This window comes from Camellia sinensis, chromosome 8, assembly GCF_055761805.1.
Source record: "Camellia sinensis isolate YWXY chromosome 8, ASM5576180v1, whole genome shotgun sequence".
Taxonomy (NCBI): domain Eukaryota; kingdom Viridiplantae; phylum Streptophyta; class Magnoliopsida; order Ericales; family Theaceae; genus Camellia; species Camellia sinensis.
The window spans coordinates 17,372,275-17,394,812 of record NC_138968.1 but is presented as its reverse complement, the minus strand read 5'-3'; the positions used below and the strand labels follow the sequence as shown (position 1 = coordinate 17,394,812).

The window sequence follows — 22,538 nt, the reverse complement described above, 5'->3', positions numbered from 1 at the left end:
CAAAACAATTAAATTGATGTTAGCAGGCAAGATTGGCTCACTCACACGAGCAATCGCCCTTAGCGCTGGGTAGCGAGTAAGGATGAGACTAGAAGCTAAAATTATCCACTAGCTATGTCGCCTTGGTTGGAGCCAAGATGAGGTCTTGTTAGAGACCGACCATGGATATGAGAGTACCCACTTTTCCATGATATGTCTGTTATGGATAGCCAGATGCGAGATCTCATTTGATGCCTGAGAGGCGAGCAAATAGAGAATTCGAGTTAGACGCTAGGAAGCGACTCGTGCGCTTAAGAGCGACTAGACTAAGATCTGTATGGTGTGTGAGTTTAACATCACTCTTTGGAAGAGTAACTCCACTATAACATGCATTCATACTACATGTGCTTATCGACCCGTTAGCGAGGTGAAAGAATGGATCCCTGCTTCTTCACCTTGTGAGTCCTAAAAGTCAGTTTTTCCTAAATGACTTTACTTTGTGCCTTTTGTGACCTTTGACTATGTCATAAGATGAGGAGTTGATGTTCAGCTACTTTGGTATGTTGCCTGCGGTCATGTATGATTCGGCTTTAAGGGACATTACTGGGAAAGCGGTCAATTTCAAATTGAATGATATGAGGGTGAAGGGAAGATCATCTAGTTCTACATCTCTGCTCTATATTCACTGTCGACAACTCACATCGCTCTTTATAGGATGCTGATTGGGTGTGAATATAATGCGGGACCTAGGAGAGTCAAACATGCTCTTTGAGGGATTAGAGATGTTTTTTTTTTGGACTGATGTAGCTAGATGGGTCTGGGTACATGAGACACTATTTCTGTTCTTTTTGGGTTGATGTCTCTATGCTGACTCATATTGAGTTTCTAGTATAGAGCTCCCACTTGCAGGTGTTCTCAGCGGTCGCACGGTGCATTGGCTAGTATGAGATTGTTCTTTTTGGGGAGATTGAGATAGAGATGTGGCAGTGTCATGCCAACTCATGTGCGAGTGGGAGATGTTAGTAATGGGCGCCCATGTGGCATGACCATTTAAATTTAAATTTGATCATTATCCAAATAGGTTTTGAATTTGAATTCAAACCTATTTAGGATAACCACTCAAGATACAGACGTTATCAGTTTTAACTGATATGGATAGATATTATAATATATTATATATCTTATATGGTTATGGGTAATCCAAGAGAGAAACAACGTATAGTCTGTTTCTACCCATATACTGACTCTCTCCCACAAAAAACAACGATCAAAGTCTTTGACACTGTGGTTTTGTGTGGGTGATATTCAATCTGTGATATCACTCCACTGCTGGGTTGGTTCAGAAAGAAGTTCCCTGGAAGCACGTGATTTATCCAAGAAGGTATGATCTGTTTCTTTTAATCCGCTGCATATTTTGTGTTTTTAAGTTTACAATTATTATATTTTGTTTACCATCTTGTCTCATCTGTAATTTTTCCTTGGCTTTACACTAATGGTGTTGTCTTCCACCACAATTTTGAATTGAAATTCGGGCCGAGGTTCTCTCCAGTTTGGATCTGGAAATCCAATCCGAGTTTCGGATGTGCACAACGTCGGTAATTTTACAAATCAGTGGTTTAGATTTTGTTTACCTATTTAAAACTCAATAGTATATCCAAATAAAAAAATTTAATCCAACACCCTCATGCTACAAGATCATTTTAGCTTCAATGCCCTTGTTTTATTTTGTTTTGATCTATTGAATTACCTAGTCTTGTTGATTGTGCGAGGATGATAAAGTCTTGCCATATAGATTAGGTTGTGTTGTTTTTTGTTAGAAGTTGTGCACCCAATGGAGCATGTTTTGAGGTCCAAACTTGTTTTAAGCCTATGTTAATTGTTGATATAGTTGGACTAGTATACGAGAAGGTTTAACCCTATTTGGATATTTGATTGTATCATGTCAGTTTCTTTTACTTAGTTTATTATGAATCTACGGTAAATTTTTTTAATTATATATATATATATATATGAAATTTAAGAAATCTTCAAACTTTTACAGGTGCATTGACGAAACTAAAAATTGTAGGTGAAGTGGTCTATCCTCTCATAATTTCAATTGTCAACGAGGAGGTAGAAATTTACTAACATGGTCTATGACTACAGGGGCAGTCCTAGGTCCAACTTTTCTTCTTGTAGTTGTCATTGCAATATATCATGTCTACAGATCAAACAAAATGAAGAAAGCAGATCAAGTAAAGATTGACAAATTTTTGGAGGATTACAAAGCTCTCAAGCCTGCAAGATATTCCTATGCAGATATCAAAAAAATAACAAATCAATTTCAGGACAAAGTTGGCCAAGGAGGTTACGGAATAGTGTACAAGGGCAAGCTTTCCAATGATGTTCATGTTGCGGTCAAGATCCTCAACAATGTGAAAGGAAATGGGGATGAGTTCATCAATGAAGTGCAAACAATGGGTAGAATCCACCATATCAACGTGGTTCGCTTGGTGGGATATTGTGTTGACGGATTCAGAAGAGCTCTTCTTTATGAGTTCTTACCAAACAATTCGCTTGAAAAGTTTATATCCACTGATAAAGAGAAGAATTCACTTGGTTGGGAGAAGTTGCATGACATTGCTCTTGGCATAGCTAAAGGAATTGAATATCTTCACCTAGGGTGTGATCAACGAATCCTGCACTTCGATATTAAGCCTCACAATGTCTTGTTAGATAATAAGTTTACCCCGAAGATCTCTGATTTTGGTCTAGCAAAATTGTGTTCAAAGGAACAAAGTGCTGTTTCCATGACTACTGCTAGAGGGACTGTGTGTTACATTGCACCCGAAGTGTTCTCCAGGAACTTTGGGAATGTGTCATACAAATCAGATGTTTATAGTTTTGGAATGTTGTTGCTGGATATGGTTGGAGGGAGGCAAAATACGGTAGCACAAAACACGAGTGAGTGCTATTTTCCGGAATGGATATACAAACGTTTGGATCAAGGAGAAGATCTAGGAATACAAATTGAGGAAGACGGGGTTGCAAAAATTATAAGGAAACTAACAATTGTGGGACTTTGGTGCATACAATGGTACCCAGTGGACCGACCATCGATGAAAGTTGTGGTACAAATGTTGGAAGGAAATGTAGACACTCTAACAGTCCCCCACAGTCCATTTGCCTCCACAAATCTAATGCTAACGAGGGGAACAATAGGTGGGAGCACTTTTAATAGTGAGTTAGAAGTAATTTCTGAATCTGAATGAGAGAATGAATTAGTAATATTTTTCTAAGAAGTTGTTGACTATATAATAGGAATTAATCTTATTGTTCTCACCACTGAGTGTATAATTAAATGTTTATCAATGTATTACTGTAGCCTTTCAATACTACATCTTGTGCATTGCCTTTGTATTAATAGTCATCTTACAAATGGTGCACTTTGTATCAGAAAGATTTATGTTTACGTATCAACGTAGTATCAGAATGCATATCACCAATGGCCAATCTACAGTAAATCTAGAGAATGATTCAATTGCGAGCTCATCGAGGAAGGGGATGATGGTGGGTTTGAAGTCTCCAATTTCAACCCTCATCAACAATCAAAATCAAAGAAAAAAAAAAAGTCCTATATTTCAACAGAATACTAAATATTTGATCAAAGAAAAAATTCTTAGAAATCAGAGCACCGACCGGTCTCTTTGTTCACTTCAAATTCATCATCTTAATCATCATCATCGTCTTCATCTTCCTTTTGAATCTCCTTTTGATTTCTGTTCTCGATCTTCTTGTTGATTTAATTGGAAATATTTATTAAAAATAAACACTTGCATATATCCTATTAATTAGACTTATTTACTCATTAATTTTTAATTTTTTTATTATTTTATTACAATAAAGATCCGGACCCCCTTTTTTTTTCACCCCCTTGACCCCCCCTCTCTCTCTCTGATTGGAGGGGTTTTTTTTTTTTTTTTCTTCCTTCTCCTCCAATCACCACCTGCCACGTGTGTATGGGGTGATGGGGGTGGTGATTGGAGAATGTCTCTATCAATGCTGATTTTATTTATATATTACCTCTTGTTTTAATAATAAGAAAATTTTGATTTTTTTTTATATATATTCCGTGTTTGTAAAATGATTATTTAATACTAATAAATTATAAATACTTATGAGATATTGACTTTCATTTGTGAGTTTTGATTTATTTTGATTTTATTTGTCTTAGTTTCTATTGACATATGACTTGAAAAGTAATTGGTTGAATTATATTTTGGATAATTTACATTTAAGACCCTTACACTTTTACGAAATCCTTACTTTAGGCCGTCAATCGTAATAGTCAATCTTACTTTCACCCAAATCTCATTTTAGCCAATCGTAACAGTCAACTCGTATAATTTAAATCAAGTTTCATCTATCTACTGTTAATAGAGCTAACGAAAATTAAAAATAGAGGGACTAAAATGAGATTTTGGTAAAAGTGTAATGATTAAAATGAGATTTTAGTAAAAATGTAAGGACAGTAATAAAAATGTCAGGTGTGTTTCAAATGACAAATTTGGTCAACTTTGTGCGATAACTTTCAAAAAATTTATGTGCTATATATTTTTGGCTAAAAGGATAAATTACAATTATAGTCCTTAAAGTTTAATACATTTTTATTTAAATTCTTAAAGTTTCAATTTTGTCAATTATTCTAAAGTATTAAATTTGAATCAATTTAGTCCATAAGATAATATTAAAATCGAACATAAGCTTAAATGATAAATAAAATTATGACCCAGATTTTAATTTATTATTAACTTAATTATCCTCTACACGTATGGTTTTATAATTGGTATATTTCTTTCAGGCTAATTAATTCTAATTACTCCTTCTCCTTGTAGGGTAAACTACCAATAGGTCCTAATAGTTGGACTCAATTCTCATTAAGTTCTATTGAAAATAAGTCTTGATAAATTGTCGCTAAAAATAATTTTTTTGTAACAATTTTTTACATGTCGCTAAAAATTGACAATTAGTGATTTTTTTTTTTGGTCATGATTTTTATAATTGTTGCTAAAACTTACAATTCATGACTTTTTTATGACAAATTTTTTCCATAAGACCTATTAGATAATAAATCTACTTATTCGGACGTACACGTAAGTACCCCCTTACTTATATAAGTCTTCTATTTCTGTTCTAATACGCAATTATCCATTTTATCTTATTTTTCGACTATTTCTAATATTATTTTATATTTCATTTCATTATATTTGTCTTATACCACCATTATTTATAATTCGTCTAAATTATAACGGTAAACTACTAATAGGTCCTAATAGTTGGACTTAATTTTCATCAAATCTTATTGAAAATAAGTCCTAGTAAAATCGTCACTAAAAATAATTTTTTGTGATAAAAATTAACAATTACTGACTTTTTTTGTCATAATTTTTATAAATTGTCGCTAAGACTTATCTTTAGTAACATTTTTCTATGATGAATTTTTCAAACTGTCGTTGAAAGTTGAAAATTAATGACTATTTTTGCAACGATTTTTTTAAACTGTCACTAAAACTTATAATTAGTAATATTTTTTGTGACAATTTTTAAACCGTCACTGAAAATTAACAATTAATAACGTTTTTTTAATAGTATTTGATGAAAAATATCATTAATTATTATAATATCTATTATACAAATAAGTCTATTTATTATGACCTAAACGTAAGTCCCTCAAATTATAATTACTTAAATCAATTTTTTTTTTCTTTCTTGGTGGTATTAATTCAAAACATTCCCTTGGAGAGTTCCTTGCAAGAATAAGGATAAGGATAATTATCTATATTATTTTCTACAAGAGCTAACTAATTACTTTTATCTAATAATAGATGTCAAACTTAATATATAATTTCTAATTGAATTTATTTAAGATTTTCATTAAATTCTTTTAATTACCCGATGATAGGAGTATTTTGTTCAATAATTATTTGTAGTGCAATACTATTATTTAAATTATTTTATTCAACTTCTTTAATGTATCTAATGCTCATATATTAATATGACAAAATTAAGAAATTAATCTCTGATATCAATTCTAAAATACAAGTGCAAAAGATAATTAAGTTAATAATAATTAAAGGGATATTTATCAATAAATCTCATCTCACAAACAAGTACTCCAATTAGTCCCAAGTTTTTCCTATTGATCTGTTAAATCCTACTAGTGGAGAGTTTATTTCTGTTTGGTCCTATTTTTTATTTTGATAGTGTTTTGGTGGACAATTATACCCTTTTATTAATGTGATAAGTATGATGTGATACTTCAATTTGACAGGTATTAATGTGGCACTCCAACGATGTGACATTTCAATGATGTGGCACTCCAAAAAAATTTAAAACTTCTTAGTGTATTTTTTCTAAATGTGACAACGTGACGGGTATGATGTGACACTCCAAAACTTTTACTCTAAAAAAAATAAAAATTTCTTAGTGTACTTTTTTCAAATGTGACATTGTGACGGGTATGATGTAACATTCTAAAAAAATTAAAAACTGCTTAGTATACTTTTCTCAAATGTGACAACATAGCGGGTATGATGTGACACTCTAAAAACAATTAAAAACTCCTTAGTGTATTTTTTTCCAAACATGACAACGTGGCGGGTATGACGTGACACTCTAAAAAACTTAAAAAACTTTAGTGTACTTTTGCCAAATGTGGCAGGTATGATATGACACTATAAAAAAATTAAAAACTCTTTAATATACTTTTTACAAATGTGACACTCTAACATGGCGGGTATAATGTAATACTAAAAAACTCTTGAATGTACTTTTTTCAAATGTGACACTCCAATGTGGCGAGCAAATGAGTCATTACACATCCAAAAAGACTACATGGATCACAAGAAAAAATATAGGACTACATGGATTACAAGTCCAAAATATTAGACTATATGAATTGCACGTTCAAAATATGAGACTTATTGATCAATCTCCCTAAATTAAAATGTGGCCATATAATAATTTTATATAACCTTTGGGCATATATTTTATTTTTATATTATTTGTAAGACTAAATTAATTTGAATTTAATACTTAAACGACCTAATTGACAAAATTAAAATTTTAAGAAGTGAAACAAAAAAAAAATGTTAAACGTTAAAGACTATAATTAAAATTTATGCTTTTTAATGATATGATAAAGGACATCTTTAGTCCCTAGAATATGTGTTTTTCATTTTAATCCCTTAAATTTCAATTTTGTGATTTTGATCCTTAAAGTTGTCAATTTGAGTCAATTTGATCCTAGGTTTAATGTTAGTTAACAGAAATATGAATAAAAGACAATTTTGGTCTATAAAGTATGAATTTCTTGTCATTTTAGCCCCTCAAATTTTAAATTTTATCATTTTAATCTTCAAAATTATCAATTTGAATCAATTTAATCATAGTTCATGTGTGGGTAATTTTCTGACCACATTGCCCGCCTAGTAATCAGCTAGAGAGCACTGGCAGAATAGATGGCTTCAGCAAACCTGTAACAGAAAGAAAAGGCTCCGGCGGTGGCTCTTCCACCCGGAGGCACTCCAACGATCAAGTCAGTATATCTCTCAAAGATAATCAAGTGCTAAACTCACTACTCAAAGTATAAAACTGCGTACCTTAGACCCACGGGGGTGCCTCTCTTTTATAGCCAACTCAATCCTAGTCCCACTAGAAGCATAACTTCTATGGACTCCCATTCAGTGCTTACTTTGGATTTCTCAAGAGATAAAGATAAACTCCCTAAGAGCTTTATCCTTATCTTTAGCAAAGTCTTTTCTTTACTCTGGGATTCTTTTCCCTTATCCATTATCTGCTTATCTCGGATTCCGATATCTTCGGAGGCAACCTCGGCCTAGCCGAGATAACCTCGGCGTCACGACCAGGACACGTGGCACCTCGGTTGACACGTCGACGTCACCTTGCTACGTGTTGGTATTTAGAAAATATATCCCCACAACTGCCCCCTAGGTTCTATTACCTCGGCATTCTGAGGTGACGGAACCTATATCTGTATTGTCTTCTAATACCTCGGCGTAAGAACTCTTCGGCCGAGATCATTCATGTCAAGCCGATATGTCTTGTTTTCAAGAACAAGAACTCAAATGAACTTTCCCACACGCATGAGCTGTCACGTATCACTTCTCAACCGTTTCCTGCACACGTTTCATCTTTATTGGCCCGTGCCTGTGACGCGCTTGTAAGCCGTCTTAATCTGTCTACGCCGTCTGACGCATGCGGTTTTCCAGGCGCAATAAATGCCTTATTTTGCCGCCGTTTCACGTTTTCAACAAAGACACTATCTTTGCTTTCGTCTTTTCACTTTGCGCTTAAGTTCTTTTGCTTTTTTCTCTCTCTAAAACTTTTTCTCTTGAATCCGCCATTGTTTCAAGATCCAAGCTCTGCAACTTCATTCGTCTCTCTGGTGAGGCTCTCGCTACTTTGTCACTACTGTAACCGTCGTCTGTCTTCGACGAACCCCATTCCGACTTCAATTTCTCTGGTAAGCCACTATTCCTTGTGTATTCATTTTTACTGATGTTCTTCTATCTTCTTACTGCCATTATTGTTTTGTTTAAACTGTTAATTCCGTGAATCATATTTATTGTTCACCACTTCTTGCATTTTTGCCACTGTTCTTGGCCCTGTAGTTCTTGTATTCTTCATGTTCTTGATAGCCCATCCCTGTTCTTGTTTCTGAAACTTCGCCTTTGTTTTCTGTTTTTTGTGCCTTTGCCAGATCTCTACCTTCAATTTTTGCTTTCAATCTTTGCCTTCATAGATTTAGGTTTGGGATTTTTCTATAGAACCTATCAATTCTTAGGAAAAAACTGAAACAATCCTTACCAGCATATACCTAGGGTTTCGCCGAGGTCCCGATAACCCCTTAAAAGCATCTTCTTTATGAAACCAAGCCCTCTGACTTTAGGCCGACGTTATGGGTATGTGGAGGCACAGGGTAGACACCCCGACCAAACTTGAGTACTTTAGGCAAGAGTTCTCTATTCCTGCAGATGTCCATCTGAGGCTGGCTGAAGATAACGACTCCATCATGCCCACAGATGATTCAATGCCCTTTCCCATAGTAGCTTTTACTGAGTGCGGACTCCGGCTCCCACTTAACATTCTCTTTCGCGAAATTTTTCACTTTTACAAGTTGAACCCTATGCAACTGGCCATAAACTCTTATCGAGTGATCAATGGCATCATAGTTTTAGCTAGGCAGGAGAACGCTAGGATCACCCTTGCCGACATCCAGTACTGTTATACCATGTGCCCCCTTAATCTGAAAGAAAAAGGCTACGTCTATTACCTCAAGCTGAGGTCCACTAAATTCAAAATCGTAGCCGACCTTCCAGACTCCAACAAGGGGGCTGGAGATGATTATGTTATTGCTTCGGGAAATTGGGAGTTTGGTGCAGACGAGGACACCCATCTCTACCCTCTTCCCCGATCAGTTAAAGAGGGCAAGGGTAAGAGCCCAGCGTCAATACTTTAGTTGTTTTTGTTCAAGTCTTCAATATTTTATCTGTTTCTAATGTCTGTTTCTTCTTGCAGACGTTCGTAAGCCACCAAAAGACTTTCGCCAATCCTACGTTCCCAGTAAAAACTTAAAGAGGCTCTTAGATCTGCCAATCCAAAAGCGCAAGGCTCCACTAGTACTGAATTTTATTCCGACGTACAAGTCTACACTGCCCGACGTCCCGAAAAGAAAGAAGAAGAGCTTATCTCCTCCCTCTGCTACTACTCTACAAACCGCATCAACATCTCGGGCTGATCAAGGGTCAACCTCTGATCCAGCCGATCAACCATCAACTTCAGCCCCATACTTAATCCCAATACCAGAAAGAAAACGTCGGCGAAGACTTGTCAAAACTGCTGAGATGGGTCGCCCGAAGCCTGTTGCCCAAGATCTCCTAGCTGACCTTCCTACGGACGTTGACGCTCAGCCGACACAAACCATGCACCAACCAAAGCCGAAGAGAACCAAGAAATCCCAGCCAAAGGCTAAAGTGACTCAGGTTGAATCTGAGGACACTTTACCTATATCCAAACTTGCTGAGAGTGGGAAGACCGCTTCGGTTCCCACAAAAAGGTCTGCTGAGACACAGCCATCAGAGTTCACTCAATCAAAGAAGCCGAGGTCATCGTCTGCGACGACCTCGGGTTCCAAAATACCAAGAGTCCCCTGGGTGCCTGAAATCACCCTGGAAGATAAGCTTGTTCTAGCCTGTGATAGTGCCGATGACATCAATGTCGCCGTGGCACTCAGTACTGTTGTTCTCCTTCCTGGCGATCTTGAGCGGAATGCCAAGATGAGCGAGTACGAGAACTACGCCCTCATGCTCCAATGTTCTGTACAAGTAAGTTCCCCCATTTGGCAACTTGTCTTTCTGCCTCTTTTTCTATACTTGTAAAGTTTGTGTAATAACTTTTCCTTTGGGTTCTTTCAGACCATTCAACATGCCCATTCTCTCTCCATGCAAGCTTTTGAAACAAGGGAGAAGTTGGCCGATATGTGGCGGGAGGTTTCTGCCCTAAAAAAGGAAAACAAAACTTTTCTGATAAAGATGAAGAAGCTTGAAGACCAGGCTAAGGCTGCCACCAAAGCCCAAACCCTAGTCGAAGAAAAGGCCGAATCTGCCGAGGCTATTAAGAAGGTCGCCGAGGCTGAGAAGAGAGAGGTCGAGGACAAAAAGGCCCAAGCCGAAAAGGAACTTCAAGAGGCCTTATCTACTAAAGACGCCGAAATCAAAGCGGTCGACGAAAAGGCCTATGCCCAAGGAATGGCCGACGTTACAGAGGAATACAAACTACAGGTTAGGCAGGCGTGCAACAGGGGCTTCTCCCTTGGTTGGATGGCCCTTGCAAAAAAACTTAATCTTCCTGAGAATTCACCACTGCGCCAAGCCGACGCTATTCCTCTTCCATTTCCTCCACCTCCACCTCCAAGCCAAGCTGAAGATGAATCTGAGTCTGAATCTGAGGATGAGGATAAGGATGATGAGGAGGCTTTGGTAAGGAAGCCCAAAGATGCTAGTGAGATCAAGTCCCCTCCTCAGGATGATCAAGTCCTAGACTTGACTTATGAGGAGGATGAAGAGGTTATCAAGGAGACCACTCCTGAGCAAGCATCATCTGATGTTCCTCCGGTCAATAGAAGTCTTGATCAAACGCTTGCCGAAATTGACGCCGAGTTGGCGGCAGAAAAGATTGCCGAGGTGGTTCCACCAGAATCCTCCGAGGTTACAGCCCATCCAGCTGTTGATGCTGAAGGAGCCTGACTCCAATGTCTTTCTTTGTTTGAACATTTTTACTTTTCTGTTTTCTGGACAATGTAAGCTTCCTTTTGTGGCCGATGTGCCTATCTCTGTCACTGCCGAGCAATTTGCTTTTGGTTAGGTCGTAGTGCCTTCTTTGTACACAACTGCAACTGTTTTTCTCTGAATGCTTTAGTCTATATTTTCTCTTGATTGCTTCTGCATGATTCTATACTTAGAATATTTGGCATGCCTTTCATACTTTGCCTTCTTTGTGCAATCTTCTCGGGGTTAAAGACCTCGGGTATAGTAACTACAAGCTTTACTTCGGCAAGATACTAACTTGCAAACTTTTTATGAATTTCAACAAGTATGTACTATTCAATGCTATATTTGCAAACATTTATAACAAGTGCTAAACAATGATCTACTTGTAAATTGCTACAAATTTCAACAAGTGTTTAAACAATATACTTAGCTTTTTCCTTAACCTGTAAATTGCTGCAAATTTCAACTGATGATCATATGTCGGCTTAGCGTTATCTTGTAAATTGCTACAAATTTGAACAAGTGTTAAGCATTTTCTTTGGTTTAACCAACCTGTAGATTGCTACAAGTGTCTAAGCAATAACCTTGGTTTTGCTTCAATTCGTGAATTGCCGTGAATTTAAACAAGTGAAGAGAAATAGTAATCTTAACTTCAACTTGTAAATTGCTACAAATTTCAACAAGTGAAGATAAGGAACCATCTCAACTTAACTTCAACTTGTAAATTGTTACAAATTTCAACAAGTGAAGATAAGGAACCATCTCGGCTTAACTTCAACTTGTAAATTGCTACAAATTTCAACAAGTGAAGATAAGGAACCATCTCGGCTTAACTTCAACTTGTAAATTGCTACAAATTTCAACAAGTGAAGATAAGGAACCATCTCAGCTTAACTTCAACTTGTAAATTGCTACAAATTTCAACAAGTGAATTAAGTGTCTCTGTCTTCTCTCTGCCCCCAATGTGAACCTGAGTTCTACTTGGGTTCTCATTATTCATGTCTCCAAAAACACCAATATGTAACTTTATCAATCATATGTGTTTAAAGAAAAGGGAAAGATTTTATTGATGACTTCGGCAAAAAATAATGTACATCTAATGATAGAAGAATTTCAAATTACAAGTGTTCCAAGGTCTTGGAAGTGCTTTGCCCTCGTTATCTTCAAGCCGATAAGCTCCATTGCCTAAAACCGAAGTAATTCTGTAGGGTTCTTCCCAGTTTGGGCCAAGCTTGCCCTCTCTGGGATCCTTCTTGTTGCCGACGACTTTTCTCAGGACTAGGTCGTCGATTTGAAAATCTCTTGGATTGACCTTCTTGTTGTAAGCTCTTGCAAGCTGTTCCTGGTATGCTGCGAGCTGAATTGCAGTTTTCTCCCTTCGTTCTTCTAAGAGATCCAGATCTCAGGCTAGAAATATATCATTTGTGCCATTCTCTACTCCGTCGGTTCTGATCCCTGGGATGCCGATCTCCAGAGGGATGACTGCTTCTGTGCCATAAGCCATGGCAAAGGGGGTTTCCCTTGTTGATCTTCTCGGCGTAGTCCGATATGCCCAAAGCACGTTGGGCAATTCGTCTACCCACTTCCCTTTTGCTGCCTGCAGCCTCTTCTTTATTCCATCCAAAATTACTTTGTTGGATGCTTCTGCTTGCCCATTACTTTGGGGAAAACTTGGTGTTGAAAAGTAATTCTTGATCTTGAATTTCGCAAAAAGTTCTTGATGAGTTTGCTGTCAAACTGTGTTCCGTTGTCGGCAACTATTGCTCTTGGAATGCCAAATCTGGTGATGATGTTTCTCCATATAAAGTTCTTGACGTCCACATCTCGAATTTTGGCAAGAGGTTCTGCCTCTATCCACTTCGTAAAGTAATCTGTTGCCACCAGCAAGTATTTTCTCTGCCCAGTTGCCTGGGGAAGTTGCCCAACAAGATCCATGCCCCATTGGGCAAACGGCCAAGGGCTGGACACTGGGTTTAGGTCAGCAGCTGGCTGATATATCAAAGGTGCAAACTTTTGGCATTGTTCACACTCCTTCACGTAGGCTTCAGCATCCTTTTGCATGTAGGGCCACCAATACCCCTGGGTAATGGCCCTGTGGGCTAATGATCTGCCCCCAGCATGGCTTCCACAAATTCCTTCATGAATTTCATATAGGAAATCTTCAACCTGCAAAGGGTGCACGCACCTTAAAAGGGGTCCAGTGAAGGACCATCTGTAGAGGTGTCCATCTGCTGTCAGACAGAATCTTGCTGATTTCAATCTAACTTTGTGTGCCTCCTTACGATCTTCCGGCAGCTTTCCTTCTTTTAGGAATGCAACAATTGCATCCATACAGCTTGGCCCCATGTCCACACACATTGCTTCCTGCTCTGTGCTCTCTGGTTCTATGCTCGGGCCCGACATATAGTCGATCATAATTGTTCTTGTTTTTTCAGTCTGCATTGAACTTGCCAGGTTAGCCAAAGCGTCGGCGTAGGTGTTGTCATCTCGGCTAACTTGGAGTAGTCGGCAATTCTGAAATAGGGCTGCCAATCTGATGACCTCTTTTGCATATGCCGACATCCTTTCGTCTCTGGCTGCAAATTCTCCTGTTGACTGGTTAACAATAAGTTGTGAATCACAAAAAAACTATTACCTCATCTACTTCTGCTGCTGCTGCCAGTTTTAGCCCTGCAATTAATGCTTCGTATTCCGCTTCATTGTTTGAGGCCTTGAACCCCAAACGGATGGACTGTTCTATTATTTTTCCATCTGGTGATATCAGCAGTACTCCTGCTCCCGCTCCTTGTCGGTTTGAACTTCCATCGACAAATAGTCTGAATGAGTCGCCGATGTAGATGCTGCAGGGTCTGAGTTTTTTCTTTCTTTGCTCTTTTGCCTTAGGCTAGGCTTCTCCTTGTTTGCTTGAACGTTGTTCATCTTGGCTCAACGGAGCCCGATGTTCGACGGATTCTGGCGTGAATTCAGCCACAAAGTCAGCCAAAACTTGGCCTTTAATTGCTGTTCTTGGCCTGAACTCCAGGTCATACTAGCCCAGGGCTACTGCCCATCTTGCTATCCTTCCTGTTAAGTCTCCTAGTTGCAACAAGGACTTCAGTGGATGCTCTGTTAGGACCACAATCTTGTGCGCCTGAAAGTAATGGTTCAACTTCTTTGAAGCCATTACTAAGGCTAGCATTAATTTCTCCAGTAGTAGATACCTTGTTTCTGCGTTGGCCAAGGTTTTGCTTACATAGTAAACAGCCTTTTGCTCCCCTTTTTCTTCTCGGATTAGTACTGCACTGACTGCGTGTTCTGAAACTGCCAAGTACGAAAACAGTTCTTCCCCTGGTTTTGGATTGGAAAGAACCGGAGTTGTGGTCAAGTACTTCTTCAGGTCGGTCAAAGCGGCTTCGCATTCTTCTGTCCACAGAAAGTCTGTGGCTTTTTTCACCAGGTTGAAGAAGGGTCTGCACTTATCTGAGCTTCTGCTGATGAATCTGTTTAGGGCTGCGGCCCTTCCAGTAAGCATCTGAACCTGTTTTGCCGACGTCGGGCTCTTCAGCTCTAGGATGGCCTTGATTTGGTCTGGGCTGGCCTCAATGCCTTTTCTTGTTACCAGATACCCTAAAAACTTACCCGATCCAACTCCAAACGCGCACTTTGATGCGTTGAGTTGGAGCCGGTATGTTTTGAGTATATCAAAGACCTCTTTTAGGTCGGCAAGATGACCCTTAGATTCCTTGGTCTTCACGACCATGTCATCGATGTAGACTTCTACCGTTTTGCCAATCAGGTGCTTGAACATCTTTGTTACTAACCTTTGGTAAGTTGCTCCTGCGTTTTTCAACCCAAAAGGCATTACCTTGTAACAGTACAGGCCTTTAGGGGTGATGAACTCGGTTTTCTCCTCGTCTGGAGGGTACATGGCAATCTGGTGGTACCCCCTGTATGTATCCAGAAAACTCATTCTTTCATGTCCTGAAGTAGCATCTACTAGCTAGTCAATCTTGGGCAGAGGAAAGCTGTCTTTGGGTCAGGCTTTGTTGAGGCTGGTAAAGTCTACACAGACCCTCCATTTGCCGTTCTTCTTCTTCTTCTTCACTACTACTGTGTTGGACAGCCATGTCGGGTAGTGAACTTCTCGGATGGCCCTGGCCTCCAGAAGTCTGTCTACTTCTTCTTCTACTGCTTCGACGTGCATCAACGTCGGTCTTCTGGCTCGTTGAATCACAGGTTTTGCCGACCTGTCGACATTCAGTCTGTGGCAAGTGACCTCGGGGTCAATGCCAGGCATTTCGTAAGGTGTCCAGGCGAACACCTCAATGTTGGCTCTTAGAAAAGTTTCCAACTCTTTCTCCTTTTCTTCGGCTAAGCCTGAACCGAGAAGAAAGAAGCGTTCTTCATCCCCATCCTGGACGAGGATTTTCTTTAGCGCCTCTTCGCTCTTCTCGGCTGGTTCTTTGCCGACGTCTTCTAGGGCTTCCACGTCCTCATCTTCAATTTCTGCGTTCTTTGGCTCTCGTACGCAGCAGTTAGACTTCATTGCTGCCATGGAGCAATTTTTTGCCTGGAGTTGATCTCCTCTGATTTCTTCAATCCCATGCTCTGTTGGGAACCGCAGTAGTTAATGCAACGTTGAGGGAACTGCCCCCATTGCATGCAACCATGGCCTTCCCAAGATGATGTTATATGGCGAGGGTGTGTCAATCACCATAAATTATGTCTTGATCTTCTTAGTACCAGCTTGTACTTCCACGCTTGCTGCGCCCAGTGGCCACGTCGGCGTTCCATTGAAGCCGACCATAGGGTTGCTGGATTGTTCCAGGTCGTCAGGATGAAGGCCCAGCTCCTTGTAACATCTGACATACATGATGTCGCAAGAGCTGCCTTGATCAATCAGGATGCGCTTCACTTGGTACTTCCCAACCTGGAGGGATACTACCAAGGCATCGTTGTGCGGATGCTGGACCATCTCTAGGTCAGCTTCAGTGAAGGCTATCATCGGTCCTCGGTACTCTTCAGGCCGAGGTCTTTTGTGTCCGACCTGGTTCATGTGCTGCAAGTGTTTTACTCTTTGCGTTTCTCCCCGTATGTCGCTTTCGTTCACTTTTGAGTAGATTACATTAACCACCCGTGGTCCTCCTGCCTGTGGTTGCTGTGCTGGGGGTGGCGGTGTTGCTGGTGCTTGAGGCAATCTTGCATGTTCTTCCCTTGTCCTGGCTTCATCGACCAGGTCCCTCAGGTGGCCTTGTCTTACCAGGTCTTCTAAGTGTGCTTTTAAGGCTCTGCAACCCTGAGTTGGATGTCCTTCTTCATTGTGGGAAGCACAACGCCTACCAACGTTTCTTCCCATAAATTCCCCTGGTGCTCTTGCCGGTGTCCTGAAATAGGGTTGGTTCCGTATTTGATCCAGGACTTTATGGATAGGGATTCGGAACACCGTCGTCACTGCCTGTTTACCCTTCAATTCTGTTTCTTGTTTGGTCGGCCCGTTGTTACCTCGGCCTCGCTTCGGCGAGCCTTTTCCCTTCTCCTGCTTCATCTCTTTGTTTCCTGACGTATCTTCCTCGGCTCTGGCGTACTTCTCGATTCTCGCCATGAGTTCTTCCATGCTTTTTGGCAATGTTTTTGCCAAAGACTTCCGTAGTGGGCAGTCATCATTCAGGCCGTTCTTGAAAGACACGACCGCCACTTCTTGGTTGCATTCAGGTATTCGATTGAACACCTCGTAGTATCTCTTCGCGTAGGCCCTAAGGTCTTCTTCCTTGGTGATTCTTAAAGCCATCAGGGCGTCGACCCTCAAGGGCTGTAGTTTGTTCGTCACAAACCTGGCCACAAACATCTCGGCCAGGCCTTCCCACGTCTTTATACTTCCCTTCGGTAGTTTATGGAACCAATCGGATGCAATTTCCCTAAAGGATGAGGGGAATACTTTGCAGAGCAACGGCTCGTTCCCACTATATAATGCCATTGAATTCAGGTATAGTCTAACATGAAAGTTGGGATCTGACTTACCATCATAAATTTGGAACCTCGGCATACTGAATCTCTTTGGCGCTTCAAATTTGTCCAGTTCCACCGAGAATGGTGTCCTCGGCTTAACTGGGGAAGCTACCTCGGCTTCAATATTTTGTTGCTTCCTTTTGAGGTAATCCCTCAAGTCTTCTTTACTCCTACCTGGAGCTCGGCTATCTCTGGACTTCAATCTTTTTGGCACACTACTTTCGGCTTCGTGGTGGGTCTGTTTCGATCTTTCCCCATGGGTTGTGTCAAAGCAGAGTGCTTGCCCTTGAACATGCCGATGTTCTTTGGGCCTCGGATCCTTCATGTGATGTGTCATTCGGGACTCTTCTTGCCTCGGCTCCTCTCGTCCGACTTCCCTGGAAGGTCAGTGAGAGTGCCTTCCGCTCCTGGTGTGCTGAGGGGCTTCGGGGATTGTTTTCCTTCCTCCCTTCTGGGTATTAATTGCTGGCATCGGCGTATCTTGCAGCGGGTATGGTGGCTGCATAACATTGTTCTGCATAATGAAGTTGACCACTGACTGTAGATCTGCCAATTTGTTCGCCAAGTCTTTTACTTCCTCATCCCTCCGTAGGCACCTATCCCTCCATACCTGAAGGTTATCTTCGTTATAGTACTTGCCTTGGTCTGTCTTCTTCAAAGTGTTGTCCTCCTGGCCGACGTCTTTCTCGATGTGGCCCTGGTCATGAGTTTCTGCATTGTGGTTGTCTCCTTCAACATCAAGGTCAATTGGCCTGCCACTCCCATCAGGAGTGTCGCCCCCAATGTTTTCCTTCTGTCCGTTACTGGCCATCTATTCTTCTAAGATTCCCACAGACGGCGCCAAATGTGTGGGTAATTTTCTGACCACACTGCCCGCCTAGTAATCAGCTAGAGAGCACTGGCAAAATAGATGGCTTCAACAAACCTGTAACAGAAAAAAAAGGCTCCGGCGGTGGCTCTTCCACCCGGAGGCACTCCGACGATCAGGTCAGTATATCTCTCAAAGATAATCAAGTGCTAAACTCACTACTCAAAGTATAAAACTGCGTACCTTAGACCCACGGGGGTGCCTCTCTTTTATAGCTAACTCAATCCTAGTCCCACTAGAAGCATAACTTCTATGGACTCCCATTCAGTGCTTACTTTGGATTTTTCAAGAGATAAAGATAAACTCCCTAAGAGCTTTATCCTTATCTTTAGCAAAGTCTTCTCTTTACTCTGGGATTCTTGCCCCTTATCCATTATCCGCTTATCTCGGATTCCGATATCTTCGGAGGCAATCTCGGCGTCACGACCAGGACACGTGGCACCTCGGCTGACACGTCGGCATCACCTTGCCACGTGTTGGTATTCAGAAAATACATCTCCACAATTCAAATTATCAACTCCGCCTCTCTTCTTGCACACTACCATTGCCACTAGCTGCTGCCGGCACAGTTTTCGTCAACCATTCATCCATTGACTTTCTGACAACCATGATTGCAAAAATAAAAAAATCAAAATCCAATCAGAAGAATCATAACACAAAGCCAAGAACCCAAAATCCAAGTGGAAATTACCAAATTGAGGAATTGACTGGCCAAGGAGGAAGAAGATACAAACAGAGCGGTTAAAATATGATGATTTCATTGGTGACATTGGCAGCCTGAATCAAATAAAGCTCATATGAATAGCAGAACAGTAGAACTCAAGGCACAACAATTGAAAATGAGAAACCCTTTGAGCAAAAAAGAGTGTCAAGAAAATTATCTAGATTTGTAGATCAGTGGTGTCTGTTTGGACAACAACATAAATTCTGGAACATTAATTACAAAGTTTCGGAAAAAATTCTGATTTTTTTTTTTTTTTTTCTTTCTAAAACAATAGAATTGCTTATAAAAAATCCCGTCTGATAGCTTATTCAACCGGCAGTAGCACAGTGGTATGAGATTTGTTAGGAATTTACCAACAATCCGTTTGGACCGTGTCCTCTCCAACTTCAAAACTCAACAATGAACTACTTCAAAGTATTCACCCCAATACTCATAAACATCGAAAATACTACTAACTAAAAAATGATAAACTTATCACCCCGAGGTTTAACACGATTTAATTTGTTGTCTCCACCCAACACAATAATCATAAAAAAAGATTAGAGTCAACCAACCAATAAAACAGAGTGAGGAGTTGCCACACATTAAACAGGTCACACATTTACCAATGTAACAAGAGTATGGTGACTATTAACTAAATATTTGATTAGAAAAATTACACTCATCTCCTGTGATAATTATTCAAATTACAGTTGAATTCATTATTTTGATTGCTACTGTTTCGAAGTAAACAATTTGTTCCTTACATTTTATGTTTAGTTGAATGACCCATTGAAATTATACTTAAAAAGTATATGGACCAATTGTTCAAATTAAAATAATATGAATCAAAATGAAATTTGAATCAAATTGTATAGGTAAAATATGTAAATCACCATAAGAAAACTTCACAATGTGCCAAATCACAACAAAGGAAAGTGAAGTTTTATTAAATGGAACAACTGAATGCTTAGACAAGCCCAAACAACCATCTATGGGTACGCTTCTACTCTGGCCAGTTTCTACCCTTTTACTTCAAGTTACGATTACCATCTTGTTTCATATGTAATTATTGCGTTCACTTTACAATGATGTCATCTCCTGCCACAATTTTGAATTGAAATTTGGGCCGAACTTCTTCTCTCCAATTCAGACAATTGATCTGGACATCCAATCTAAGTTTCAGTTGTGTGCAACATCGGTATTTTCCTTAACAACGGTGCTAGGGACCCCCGGTGGGGCACCCCCAGCACCCCCAGTTTTTTTTCATTGGTCCATAAATTTTTTATTTTTTTTTCAATCACCCACAGCCACGTGGGCTGAGGGTCATTGGGGGTCCGGGGGGACTGGGGGTCCGCCGCATTTTTCTTTCCTTAACGGCTTAGATTTTGTTTACCTATTTACGACTCAATAGTATACCCAAATAAAAAAATTCAATCCAACGTCTTTGGGCTACAAGATCATTTTAGCTTCAATGCCCTTGTTTTATTTGTTTTGATCTATTAGGATTACTTAGCCTTGTTGATTGTGCGACGATGATAAGTCTTGCTATATAGATTAGGTTGTGTGCTTTTTGTTAGAGGTAGTAAACCTAATGGAGGATGTGTTGAGAACCTGATTAGGCCTTTGTTATTTACTGATTTAATGGTTTTTATTTATTTATTTGTTTGTTTGTTTTCTGAGGAGGTTTAACCCTATTTGGATATCTGATTCTATCATGTCAGTTTCTTTTCCTTAGCACTGAAAAATACATATATTATGAATCTATATGGTAAAATTTTTAATTATATATATATATATATATTTGTGTGTATATGTATTTTAAAGGTGATAGTTTAAGAAGTTTTTAAACTTTTGCAGGTGTATTGAGGAAACTAGAGATTGCAGGTGAATTGATACTTCCTCTTTTTAATTTGAATTGTCAATGAGGAGGTAGAAATTTACTAACATTGTCTATCATGATTGTAGGTGGAGTCCTAGGCCTGACTCTTTTTGTTATGGTCGTCATTACAATATATCTTGTCTATAGATCAAACAAAATGAAAAAAGAGGATCAAGTAAAGATTGACAAATTTTTAGAGGATTACAAAGCTCTCAAGCCTGCAAGATATTCCTATGCAGATATCAAGAAAATAACAAATCAATTTCAGGACAAAGTAGGCCAAGGAGGTTACGGAATAGTGTACAAAGGCACACTTTCCAATGATGTTCACATTGCAGTCAAGATCCTCAACAACGTGAAAGGAAATGGTGATGAGTTTATCAATGAAGTGCAAACAATGGGGAGAATCCACCATATCAATGTGGTTCGCTTGGTGGGATATTGTGCTGACGGATTCAGAAGAGCTCTTCTTTATGAGTTCTTGCCAAACAATTCACTTGAAAAGTTTATATCCACTAATAAAGAGAAGAATTCACTTGGTTGGGAGAAGTTGCATGACATTGCTCTTGGCATTGCTAAAGGAATTGAATATCTTCACCTAGGGTGTGATCAACGAATCCTGCACTTTGATATTAAGCCTCACAATGTTTTGTTAGATAATAAGTTTATCCCGAAGATCTCTGATTTTGGTCTAGCAAAATTGTGTTCAAAGGAACAAAGTGCTGTTTCCATGACTACTGCTAGAGGGACTGTGGGTTACATTGCACCCGAAGTGTTCTCCAGGAACTTTGGGAACGTGTCATACAAATCAGATGTTTATAGTTTTGGGATGTTGTTGCTAGATATGGTTGGAGGGAGGCAAAATATGGTAACAGAAAACAACGAGTGTTACTTTCCGGAATGGATATATAAACGTTTGGATCAAGGAGAAGATCTAGGAATACAAATTGAGGAAGACGGAGATGCGAAAATTATAAGGAAAATAACAATTGTGGGACTTTGGTGCATACAATGGTACCCAGTGGACCGACCATCGATGAAAGTTGTGGTGCAGATGTTGGAAGGAGATGGAGACACTCTAACAGTTCCCCACAGTCCATTTGCTTCCACAAATCCAATGTCAACAAGGGGAACAATAGGTGGAAGAACTTTTAATAGTGAGTTAGAAATAATTTCTGAATCTGAATGAAATAATGAATTAGCAATATTTTTTTTGACTATGTAATAGGATTAATCTCATTATTCTTATCAATGAGTGTAGAATTAATTGTTTATGAATGGTATTACTATAGCCTTTCAATACTACATCTTATATATGGCTTTTGTATTAATAGTCCTCTTGTAATTGTGTGCTCTATATCCTAAGGAGATTCTTATTAAAGTATTTTTTTACCCAAAAGTTTGACAAACCAAGTACTCATCATCTTAGTAATGGTAGTTTGAATAACATTTAAGGCCGAATATGACAATATGCTATGGAATATATCAACAAAAATTCTAACTATTCAGCAAAGAAAGTTTATAGTTCAGTGGTTTTCTTTTACGAAGGCGGCGTTGGATTTGGGCTCATTGTCTACTCTCAAGTTGATTTGGTCTTGACATAGTACATTTTATGGATTTGTGGAAAAATTTATTTAGGATTGTTTTGCAATTTGACTTTTTTTTAAAAAAAATAACTTTTTATGAAAAAAAACTTGTAAAAAAATTAAAGAAAAGTGTTGAGTTTTTTATAAGGATTTTTTGGACTAAAGTGTGACTTTTCAAAATAGGCCATAGTCAACTTAGACTTTT

The 22,538-nt window shown here is 39.2% G+C and overlaps 1 protein-coding gene and 1 pseudogene across 2 annotated transcripts; both read left to right on the top strand.

The window, feature by feature from the left end:
* Positions 1–1,478: 1,478 nt before the first annotated feature.
* Positions 1,479–3,397, top strand: LOC145796835 (rust resistance kinase Lr10 pseudogene; annotated as a pseudogene). The gene has a single exon (XR_014337400.1). The product of XR_014337400.1 is annotated as a rust resistance kinase Lr10 pseudogene (transcript).
* Positions 3,398–19,808: 16,411 nt separating this feature from the next.
* LOC114263482 (rust resistance kinase Lr10) lies at positions 19,809–22,078 on the top strand. Its single transcript, XM_082882134.1, has 3 exons — positions 19,809–19,863; positions 20,726–20,752; positions 20,834–22,078. Exons 1-3 carry the CDS (start codon positions 19,860–19,862, stop codon positions 21,934–21,936), a joined length of 1,134 nt encoding a protein of 377 aa, XP_082738260.1. The 5' UTR covers positions 19,809–19,859; the 3' UTR covers positions 21,937–22,078.
* Positions 22,079–22,538: the final 460 nt, after the last annotated feature.